Source organism: Labrus bergylta, chromosome 8, assembly GCF_963930695.1.
Source record: "Labrus bergylta chromosome 8, fLabBer1.1, whole genome shotgun sequence".
Taxonomy (NCBI): Eukaryota; Metazoa; Chordata; class Actinopteri; order Labriformes; family Labridae; genus Labrus; species Labrus bergylta.
Genome location: NC_089202.1, coordinates 31,081,695 through 31,093,742, shown reverse-complemented (window position 1 = coordinate 31,093,742; position 12,048 = coordinate 31,081,695). Strand labels below are relative to the sequence as shown.

Sequence of the window (12,048 nt, the reverse complement as noted above, 5' to 3'; positions counted from 1 at the left end):
GGTCTCAGACGGGCGGACTCTAAATGAAGACCGGTCAAGACCACCACTGATCAGATATTTTTCCACATCATTACTGAGATTAGAAGGAAAACGCCTCTTTCTAAAAGAACAAATCATTTCATTTTATCATTTCATTTTCATCCCCCGGTTATAGCTGCAACCTTCCGGTGTTACGATCTAAATGAGTGACCTGCACTTGAATCCTAAATGTCTTGGTCTCGTCTCGGCCTCGTCCTGCTTTTGTCTTGGTCTTGACTCTTAGCGATCCCTGAATTTCTTGATTTTATCTCGGTCTCAATCCTGAATATCTTGGTCTTGTTTTGGGGTTTTTATTTGATCTTTGTTTAGATTTTTTTTTGGTTTATTTGAAAGATTTTCAAAAGAGCTTTTTTCTTTTTTGTGGGCCAGGTAAAAAAGAAACACGTTTAAAAAAAAAAAAAAAAAAAAAGCAGGTCCCTCTGCAGAGCACACCTGCTCTCGGGCCTCACAGGTGTCCAGAAGAAGCAGGTCATCAAGCACGACACAGAGGCGGCAGAGAGAGGGACTCAAGATGGCAGAGGTTGAGGAGAGGAATGCTGCCCAGACACAAGGCTGCTGCCCGAGGACGGGTCGCCTGGAGAGGGTGTCTGATGTTCCAGACCTGAAATACCCCGGGACACATCACTGATGTATGAAGCTCTTTGTTGCTGATGTGTGTTATCAATAAATATGCACTGCGTTGTTTCTGTCAATTTTGCTGTTGAGTTTTTGTTTTTGTTCACATGTCCCTCCTCAAGTGACACCTGCTGTTTGAATAAATAATTATAGATTTATTTATGACAGTCAGGACATTCTTCAAGGGTTTAATTTGTATTTAAAGTGTCTTAACTTGTCTTTAGTTCATGAGTTATTCCCTCACCGTCCCTACACGGATGCTTCTGTGTTTTCCATGATGGAGGAACGAGCTGAACACGTGTCAGTCATCCATAATGAAAAGTCAAAGCTCACAGGGCCGACGCTCCCAGCTCTATTTTCAGCTCCAGCATCCAAATGACCCGGTTTCCACATCAACGACACACACGACTGAAGGCAGCGGAAACTTAAACTGTTTAATCCACAGATCCTCAAATCCAACCAGCTTCACTTTATGGACAGAAAAACCCCGACCTGCAGCGACTTACAGCGAGGAAGACGAGAGAAAAGAGGGGAACTGACCGGGCTGAGAGACTTTACAGGAGAGCTGGAAATATCTGGAAGAAGATTTTACACTCGGCTGAGATGTCACAGACTGAACAGCTGAAAATTTCACATTCTGAATCCGAGTTTGAAATTCCATTATTTTGCATTTAAAATAGTTTCTGTTTTTTATTTTAACTGTCTTGACTCTCTGTCAGCCCCGTGTCAGCTGGTGTTTTCTTCTGAGCGCTAGCGACTTATTATTATTTTTTATAAAAGAATATCATCTATTTTTCCGAGCTCTCCGCCTTCTTGGTGCGGCCGCTCGAAGTTGATTATTATTATTTTTTTAGAAAGGCGCTGTTGATGTCACGTCACTCTTTTCCAAATGTATATTTCCTGTAGCTTTGCCGCCTACAGGTCGTGTCTTGTACCCACACATCCTCCTCGCTCCGTGTCTGATCCGTGTAAAAACAATATCAAATAAAAAAACATGCAGTAAAAAGTAACGGAGCAGTGTGGGTCCTATGATTAGTTATTGTGATTAAGGCATTAATGCTGACAGGACTATTCATCTGAAAATATTTGCCTGTGTACAAAATTCACATATCCTCCTCCTCCTCTTCAGTGTAAATAAGTCTCAGAGCTCCTCAAATCATGTGTGTGAAGTTTCTTGTTCTAAATCCACTCTGATCCTGTATTTGATCATGTCTATAAACCCCTCTATTTCAGCCCTGCTCAGAACAGGCTGTTTCTGTGTCTGTACCTTTAAATATGTAAATGAGCTGTGTCTGACCACGCCCCCTCTCTGGAAGGGCTTGTGTGTACTCGGTCTTTCTCGCTCCATGTCCTATTGTTTACGGTGAGCAGGCAGACTCAGAGGGCAGAACAAACACCTAGCTGTGGGAGTGTCACCCACCTGGGGGAGGGGCTACTGCCCTTTGTGATGTCATGAAGGGAAAATCTCCAAACGGCCTGTTTGAGCACACATTTTCTGAAAAGTGGAGCAGGCAGAAGACAGAGAGGATGGACTTTTCTCATCATTGGGGGTTTTGTAGACGGACTAAGGGGAAATATTAGAGATAGAGGAACATGGTGAAGTGGATTTTGCAGAATATGTGACCTTTAATACTGTTCATGTTTTTTAAGGTTAATTTTTGGGCTTTATGTCTTTATTTGAGACAGGACAGTGGATAGAGGCGCACAGAAACCACCCGGCTGCCTGCTCCTCAGAGCGCGGTGGGTTTCAGAGTACTTATCTGTAATCAGGATGTGACAGAGTCTGTTTAATGAGTGTGTCAGAACTCTACAGTTTCCCCACATGTCCTCCATGAATCAGCACATTTCCCGCAGCAGTACACTGACTGTTTCTTCAGTTTGAAAAGGTTTGCTTTAGTGCTGTCGTCAACAAGTCCTCGTCTCCTCTCACACTCTGCACAGCTGGAGTGTGTTGCCCTCTTTTCAGTCTGCCTGTGCAGATTACACATACGTCTCCACATGGGTATCAGAAACACAGCAGTGCTCCTTTAAAGAGCCTTTTTGTCCCCTCACAGGCCCGTCAGGTCAAGAGTTAACGCTTTCTACAAGGAAACCTGACAGATCAGAGAAACATGAGTTCACACAGAAATCTGGAGCATTTTTTTGTGTAGAAGCAGCTTTCTCTCTCCTTCATCCTTTCCTTCTGTCCTTCCTCTCCTGCCACCTTTCTAAATTTAACCTCTGCCGCTCAGCCTCTCCTCGCTCCCCTCCGTCCTGCGGCTGCTCGGCTCACCAGCAGCAGCTTCTGTCCTTGTCGGAGTTCATGTGGACGAAACAGACCAGCGACCGCTCTGCCTCTGGCTGGTGTCCTTTATTTAAACCACTCAGATCTGACCAGGACACACAACCCTGTGCTCAGTTTCCTTTAAAAAAAATAACGTGTCCTCTTACTGTTGGGGGTTCTTCTTCCGGTTGATCACTTCACTAATACGCAAGTAAAGAAACCATCTGTGAGTGTTTCTGTCCAAGCGTGACAGCTGACATTTAAAAATCTTGAAAAGTCAGAGGTTAAATCATGTGAATCATCAACGTCATTCATCCTCCCTCTCCTCTGGTCCGTCCGGTTTGTCTGCACTGATAACTATTCATAAGATGATGATGTTCAAGAATAACACCAGCGTGATACATATCAGGTGTGGCCTTTATTCCATCACAAAAGAAACAAAGACAAGATGTAGCCGCTGACAAAGACGTTGAGAAATGTAGCGAGCTTAAAGAAACAAATATCAGCTCATGTGACTTCTGTCAGAGCGGATTGAGATCACTGCCAACCGTCTCATTCTTACGCTTAACCTTTCATTTAACCTTAAAGTCAGTGTGGGTAATCTTCTTTTAAAGTATTTCCCACTCAGCTGACCACTCTAAATAAGATCCACCCCCCCACCCTGGACTGTTTTCGATCCATGTCTCTTCTCGCTAATGTTTGATCCCATCATATTTTACGATGTGTAACAACGCACCTAAAAATAGCTTACAGTAAAAAGACGTCCAAGGGATGATTTGAGTCCTCAGATGTGAAGCATTTTTCTATTCCAAGATAATAAAAAAAGTTAAAGGAAGAAGAGCGTCTTCACAATATGGAAGATGTGTAGAGAGTGAGATGATAAAGGTATCTTACTATCTGATCATTAAGGAAACATGCTATGTTGAAGTGCTGGCTTCTCTGACAACAATGCAGCAGCCAGTATGTCCTCCTTCTAACTTTAGATTCTGCTCCTGAATGCTCTGGATTTGTTTGGACCAGAGAAGGAAGCGCTTTTAAGACCCCCCCCCACACGGCCGTTTAGGACGCCCCTCGGTTTGTCAGATATGAGAGCAGTTATCAGGTCAACAGGTGTTGCAGCGATGGAAGCGGTCAAGAGAAGTGGTTCAGATAGAAGTGATTGTACCCGACCTAAAAAGCCTCTGCATGTTTCTAATAAGCTCCACGAGCAGAAACGTGCTCAAACTAGGATCAATATTGGAGATGCTTTTGAAAACTGGAGAGAGGTTAGAACACAGAAAGGTTTACAGACCCATGCAGAGCTGGATAAACACTGAAGCTTCAGAGTCCACCACATGGTGACCTGAGTGAGCATCCACTCTAGAGAAGAGGGGGGGGAGACAGCTCTCTATGATGTTTAGAACTATTGTTGCAGTTTTGTTCTTTGATTATCTTATTAACTCTTTTAATAACTTGTAAAAACATCAGCAGCTTTATGATCTCTTCATGTTCAAACACCCGTAAAATATTGAATTAAAGGATGAGGTAACGCTCGGCTCTTTCTTTTCAATATGAATGCCAGCTCATTCCGTGATATTACTGCGTAATGTAATTACATAGGGAAGGGCCATTTCAGCGCTGTGTCACAAAAATAACTACCTATTATAACAATGTAAGAGAAGAAACGAAGCAAACAAAAGGGGATATAAAAGAGACAGTATTGTGTTCTGTTTGAGCCGACGTTGTGTTGTCATGACAGAACAATGACACTGTGGAGCATGACGAGCCTCGAGAGTTTTCTCTCAGGCAATGGATTAAAATAGTCGCTTGGTTTCATCCCCGAGCTGCTGCTGGGCGTGTGAACGGCTTCCTGAGACTCATCTTCTCGAAAAATCAGCAGCATTCAAACCCAGACGAACAAACTACTACTGCCGTCTACATTCTGTGAATTGAAGCCAATAAACTGTCTGCGTTTTAAGATGTAAATTAAGTCTTAAAGAGTAGCTGTTTTCACGCAGGAAAAAAAACCTGAACATGTCCCGAAATATTCAGAGTTAAGGCCAACTTTTTGCTCAGTCAGGGTGAGGTGACGTGCTAACGCAGCAGGAAATATTCAGGAAAGTTCCATGCAATTGAGTTGGCAGGAGTGACGTTTTAAAAATGCGATCATCATAAGTGTAGCTTTGATTTAAAGGCTAACCCTCTCTTCCTATTGGCGGCGGCGTGATTCTTACATCACGTCTTGCCTCCTGAAACCTCGCCATGCGCCCAATACGACAGGGAAAATGTCACGCTGAGATGTGTGTCTGTGAACGAGCAATTCGAGGAACGAGGAAGTTCGTTCCACCACCGGGGGGCGACAGAGGAGAAGATATTCTGAGTGAGCTGCATCTGTCACCGACAACGGCCAACTTCTTTCCTCACAGACTTCAGACACAGCAATTCAGGATGACTTAAAGGTAAGGCTGGTTATTATCTGAAGGCGTTTATTTCTGCTGTAAAGATGGACATTTTAACATGGAGTTCTTTGGAGACTGTCACTTATAGAGACAGCCCCTAGTGGATGCCAGAGGTACTGCAGTAAAGCAGAAACATAAAAGATGAATAAACCTCAAAAAGCACGTAGAAAAAGTAGAAAAGAGTTCGAATGAGAATTGATTTTGGTGACGCATTTTCAAGATCGAGGGAGCTCATCGACTACAGAGTGTAATCGATCTCACTTGTTTTCTTTTTCAAGCGCAAGGCGTCATGTCGGGTAGATTTTTTGATTGGTTTTTTAAGGAGGGAGCTTCAGCAGCAGAAGATGGTGCATTTCAAAGAGCTTCATTAGTTACCTGTAAGATGTATTTCTTCCATAGCGGCTCATCTTCACTGATGTCGAACTCATTCCAGCCGTGATAGGCTCTCCTCCTGCACACCTCTTCCTGGGTCAGACCCAACTGCAGGTCGGCCTGTCAGCACAAACACAAACAGGGGCGACGGCTGCTTTAAAGATCGGACTGATTCATCTTTATGAACGGTTACAAAAGGAAAAAAATATCTGATGATGTCTTTGCTGAAAATACCAGCACAGACATCACCAGCTGATGAGCGTTATGATGCAGCAGGGTTACGGCGTACCTGCAGGATGCACGCTGCTTCGTTGACGGGGTATTCGCTGGCTTTTCTGGAGGTTAGTACTGGGACCATGGTCTCATCTTCACTGGAGGGTTGTCTCTCGGAAAGCTGCAACACAAACAAACAAACAGACACGCTTTATTAAACCTGAAACACAGAAACTCTTTTGGCCGAGCTCGAGGACATTCATCTGTGGAGGAGGTCAGACGGGAACATGCGGTCCGAGTTCGTCTCGACATTCAGAGAAAATGAGCTGAACTCTTCGAGCTGACCGACGCTGACCCCCAGCACAGAACCAATGAGCTGTACAACCACAGACACAAACACAGCTCTGCAACAGCAGCCTGGAGCTGGACAACACTTTTTTATAGATCTCCAACTCCAAGCATTCAACATTCAGTTCATCATTCAGGAGGAACAAACTGTAAAGGATAACGTTTTGGATTCATCCATTTGTTATCCTAAACATCACGTTCTTCTGTAACATCGATACAGAAAAAAGCTGCAGAGATGAAAACAGTGCAACGGGTCGGCCAAACGCTGGTGTTTCTCAAATCCTTTCGGCTTCTCATTGAGATGGAAAAGTTAAGTTCAGTGACCGTCTAAATTACATAAATATATTTGCAACGTTTCAGTACCAAAACATTGCCAATATGTTGGTGTAATTTAGACACTGTGGAGGAGTTTGACTGCAACTTTCAGTGATGGCAGCGACAAGATATCACTTCATTTCAGGCGCCACACACGAGAAGATTTTCAAATCTTAACAGATTTTAAAAACATGCAAGACCACAGACATGAGGAAAGTTTCAACAGATTTTTTAAATTCTAATCCGGCCAGACTGAGTCATCGGTTTTTGCAGTTAGATTTCACATAGACGAGATCTCACAGAATCTCGTGTGATCAAACGTGACTTCAGAAGAAAAAACAAACAAATGGAGGACGATCGACTTGGTCAGCTGGCCGTCCTGCTGTGGGTTTTGTTTTTTTGCAAAACACAGAAAATGAGATAAACAAAACGGATGATTTCCTGGCTGAGAAGACGGAACTATCTGCAGCTTTGGACACTTTGCAGCGCGAGCCGACGGTGATTTGTCGGACGCAACACCTGATTGGTGACGCTTCCAAGTCTGCTCGCTCTCATTGGCTGCTGCGGGTATTCTGTCAGAGGTAAAACAACCAGGAATCATAAATATCAAATATGTTAGATGTCCTGCTGTGGGTTGTGGTTTTGCAAAAAACCAAAAATAAGATAAACAACATGGAAATCAACATCCAGTTGGTGATGCTTCCAGGTCTGCTTGCTCTCATCAAATATGTTAGATGTTTTATGATTCCAGATCGAGGAGGCTCCAACTTGATTGGAAGCAGTAAAAGAATCGTAGTGAGTGACACCACACACCCTTCAGGATTATCTGGACAAATAATCGAGAAATGGACCTCGCCCCTGATCGTTTAAGGGCCAAAATCACCTGTTGTGTATCCAGCTTTAGACTGATATTTCTGCTGCTGTGATATCCAAACAGGTATCAATATCGTTTCATTTTGACTAGTGTCATATCAAAGTATAAAATTCTGGTATCTTGAAAGCCATATTTGGTCGTACTTAAGTATTTGATGTATAAAAATGTGGACCTGCAGATTGGAGTCAGATAACTGAGCAATAACAACTTTCAAACGTCCTCTTTTAACGTCTCTTTTCCCCGTTGTCGTGATGCTTTGGATGTGTTGTGTGAAGCACTTTGAATCATCTCTCTCTGCTGTAATGTGTTGTATGAATAAACTGGCCTTTCCTTTCTTTGCCTGTGATAAAAATTCATCCCAAAGTGACACTGCATGTCTGCACACAAACCTTCGATCCATCAAATATTTGCAGAGATTTCATGCGACGTGCTGACCAAACAATCGCCATCAATAAACCCATCCGGCTACTGTGGCTAACATCCGCCATGTAAGACCAGCTCATTGGCCACGAGCATCAAAAACAAACGAGATAATGAAGCGAGAGATAAGAGAGGAGAACAATGACTAATCTTTAACACATCTACATCATATATGGTAGGAAATAGGGACGTGGATTTCAAATAAATTTACTGCCAGTGGCAAGTAATTTCATTTTTTTTTACCGTTGTACAGATGATGATGATGATCCTTTAGTGAAATTTATGGTCTTGGTCTGGTCTCGATCTCGCCCTGACTCGGTCTTGGTCTTGACTTGGTCTTGGTATGGACTCTGTCTCGATCTCTAAATGTCTCGGTCTCGGTAAGTGTGGTCTTGACTACAACACTACCACCATGTGTCGCCTCACACTAATGCTTTCTTCTTCTTTTGTTATTAAATGGCAAATTGCAACAAGCTTTCAGACTCAACAGCCACCGTCTGGCGGTAGGAACACCTAATTTATAACCAGGTGGAGGTAATAATAAGGTAAAGAAGACATTGATTAAGATGATATAAAAGTCCCATGAACACTTTGATTTCCTATAAATGAATTCCAACATCTTAACCCAAACTACAGCTCATAAGAATATCTACTTTTTTATCTTATACTGTCTCAGAAATAACTGCCATGAATCCGATTACTGTCATTTCAACAAAGTGAACATACCAACTCTGTCATAATGATCGGCTCTTCTTCCTCATCAGGCTTCTTCAGCCCCAACTTAAACTTTGAAAACAACTCCATTCTTCTCCTCCTGGATATGTGCTGTCCTCAGGTAACACACCAGCGATATGTTTCCTACATGCACCTGGTTCACAGTGTCTCTGTGTGTGTCTGTGCTTATGAGTGTGGAGAAACTGCCAGAGACCCGCCCACTGTGACACCGACACTCATGAATGTAAGGACAGAAGCGGCGTGACCAGAAATGACAGCAAAACATGTCTCAGTGTAGTTGAGGCGCAGCGCCAGAGTCTTTTTATAGTCAGGAAGGCCTGGCTGTTTATTCAGGAAGCGTGTTGACTTATGTAAAGAAGCAGGCTCGTCAACATTGAGAGTAATATGGAGGTATGAGGTCGTATCATCCTCTGTGTGTGACAGAAAGCATCCCTGCTGAGACAGACCTGTATGTCAAAGTGGAAGAGGATGTTGTTTTAAAACAGCTGTTACATCGCTCCCTACAAACACACCAGACTCCATTGATAAAAACTGTAAATGTAGCTCACAGACAATGGAAGGCGTTGGTCAATGAGCTGCCTTTACCGGACGGTTTAACTGTGTTGAGTCGTATCCAAGCAAACTTTTTAAAACATAAAAAGTGACACAAACAAATCAGCAGATCAAGAAGTCTACAAAGCAGCAACCACTGTGACCTGCAAGTTAAAATGTTTTTTTTAAAGGAGTCTGGCTCTGAACAGCTGTTTCTGACTTTAACAAAATTATCTGTTCCTGCAGGGGGCGCTGGAGTCCCATCGATGGCGGTCTCTATGCTGGAAATGCTGTCTCAGTCTAACTTTGAGTCAACCTAACGACAGGCTGAGAGCTGGAGCTGAGGCGGGTTTTAAACCTCCTGACAAACCGTTACACCGCGCCCACCTGTCAATCAGGTCAGCTACACGCCTTATTGTGAATAACTCTTATCCTTCATCAAATCAAAACTGATGAGTCATCAAAACATTCACCCCCCGTACAGTGTGTGTCCATCCAGACATGAGCTAATCACACCTATTTGGTTTTTTGAACCAGGCTGTAAACATGTTCATCTCTGCTGTAAAAACAGGCTTTTTAGAATGGGTGTGTATGTGACTTTCTGTACTTCTGCAGCAGCCTCTAGTGGACACTCCAGGAACTGCAGGATTTTACACTTCAGCAACACTGGAGGTTGCCGCTTGGGAGTGACATGTGGGAAGGTAGCCACAGGTCTGATTCAAATCTGGGCCGCCCACTTTGAAGACCCCGGCCTCTATGGGGTACGCAAACTAACCACTCGACCACCAGCAAGCCCCTAGGGATCCTTTCTGTTTACTGTTATTCAAAAACCTTTAGTAACCTAAAATAGTCTCCAGGTTTACTAAAACTTTTAGTCCTGTAATAACTGGAAGCTTTTTACCAAGAAACCATTTTTTGTACCCTGATTCAGCACCAGGTGACCCTTGGAGTGACCTTTTGTGATAGTGTACAAAAAAAAACAACAAAACTAAACAACATAATCCACCTCTCTGATGTATTATATACGGCTCCACATGCAGGCCTCTGAACCAGCAGTCGCTAAGCCTACCTGACAATCACAGAGGATTACAACAATCGAATTACTTCTCACTGATCACTCGTGGGAAAGAAAGGACGGAAAATATTTAAAGTATTTGGTGTGTTGGTTCAGGACGACTGAAAACGGTTTCCATTCCTACAAGAGGAGAGTCGAGACTTCGTTTAAAGCTCCACCTCTCACCTGACGATAGGTGAAAGATCGGAGGCTGAGCTGCATTGTCATTCGTACAACTGGATTATGTTCACCTGCTGTATTTAGAGAACAGGCAGCTGTACCTACAGTTATTACCTGTACGCCCCCCCCCCCCCAAATCCACCACATGTGCAGTTGTCACGATACTTGAGTCATGATTTGATATCATTGCGATTTTAAACATTTTGCGATATGCAATACACATTAGGGTTGCAAAATTCTGGGAATTTTCAAAGTTGGAAACTTTCCATGGGAATTAAAGGGAATTTATGGGAATAAATGGGAATAAACCAGGAATTTAAAAAACTGAATGTTGTTCCTTAACAGGGAACTTAAATATAGTTGGGGAAAATCTAAAACAACCAGATTTCATGCAAGTACACTTATCTATTTCCTCAATCACATGCACATAGCACACTGCTTACTGCAGGGCTATTGATTCCCCAGCTTAACTTCCCAGGGAGAGTTTCTAGACATTTACCGGAAATGTTTTCCACCAATTTCACTTTTTTGACAGCAGATTATGTCCACAAAATTAAATTAAATCAAGAACTGTCAAATTAGAAAAGAACATTTTTATTTGGGAGTCAAGCCCCCAGACTGACCAGCACTGCGATAAAAGTCAAACCCTGTAAAAGGCTGCAAGCATAGAAGTCGTAGGCATTTTTAAATTACTTAAAATTGCTCGCAAACTCCCCACCTGCACACTTTCTAAATTGCACAAATATGTTAGCAACAGAACTAGTTTCTACAATTCAGATAATGCTCTCTTTCTCTGTATTTTCCTTGCAGCAGCGTTTTAGTAAAAAATATCACTCAGGATCTGTAGTCTATTTAAAGCTTCAGCTCCTTTTGATGCTGTGGAGCATTAAAATAATGGAGCGTGTCTCGTTTTAAAACGTGGAGCACTGTAACGTGTAAAAGTATTGAACATTTCTACGACTTTAATTTGAAGCAGTAACATGCAGAGCCGGGGGGGAGGCAGGTGTTACTGCACGGCTCTCCATAACGACTGAATATAAATAAATAATGGAAAAAAAACTGCTATTTCTCCTTCCTCTTCCAAAGTGTACAAATCATCGAAGAAGCATTTTCTCTCTTTGAAGCCATTAGATTAAAACGACAAATGATCGGATAAGCTTTCCTTAATTAATGTTAATTCCTTCAGTACGCTGATGGAAGCCCAAAATAACGCTTGGCTGTTGTCGGGTTTGTGTTCTTTCTGCAAGCCGGTCTATGTGCTCTGCCAAAGATAGAGTACGATGTAAAGGAGTATCACTCTGTAGCAGCACTGTGCCATAGAGCTGTAAGTGGTCCCAGCTAATGAAACAGAGTGAGACTCCCGTCTGTTCAGATGATCATCACATGAGTTTCAGGAGGTAAAAAGTCTACTAATTACAAAAACAAAATATTTGTAAAGGTCAATAGTTTGGAACGAAGACCTTCAGTATTTGGATTAAGAACCTTGTGAAAAATGTGGGGCAAACTTAAGCACCTGACCGGCCTGTTAACGGTGGGAATGGTGACCCTTAACCCCCCTTGTCTCTGAGGGCTTAAACACTTAAACCCTTTTCACACTTGCAGAAAACTCCTGATATTCTCACTCTGAGCGTCATGTGATCACACAAACATC

General features: G+C 42.8%; 1 protein-coding gene across 1 annotated transcript in view; it reads right to left on the bottom strand.

Annotated features, from left to right (window-relative positions):
* atp2c1 (ATPase secretory pathway Ca2+ transporting 1) overlaps window positions 1-12,048 on the bottom strand; it is a 51,464-nt gene that overhangs the window by 20,637 nt on the left and 18,779 nt on the right. Inside the window, 2 exon segments of the mRNA XM_065957576.1 lie at window positions 5,731-5,847; window positions 6,017-6,121. Of these exon segments, the coding sequence (XP_065813648.1) occupies window positions 5,731-5,847; window positions 6,017-6,121 (222 nt within the window).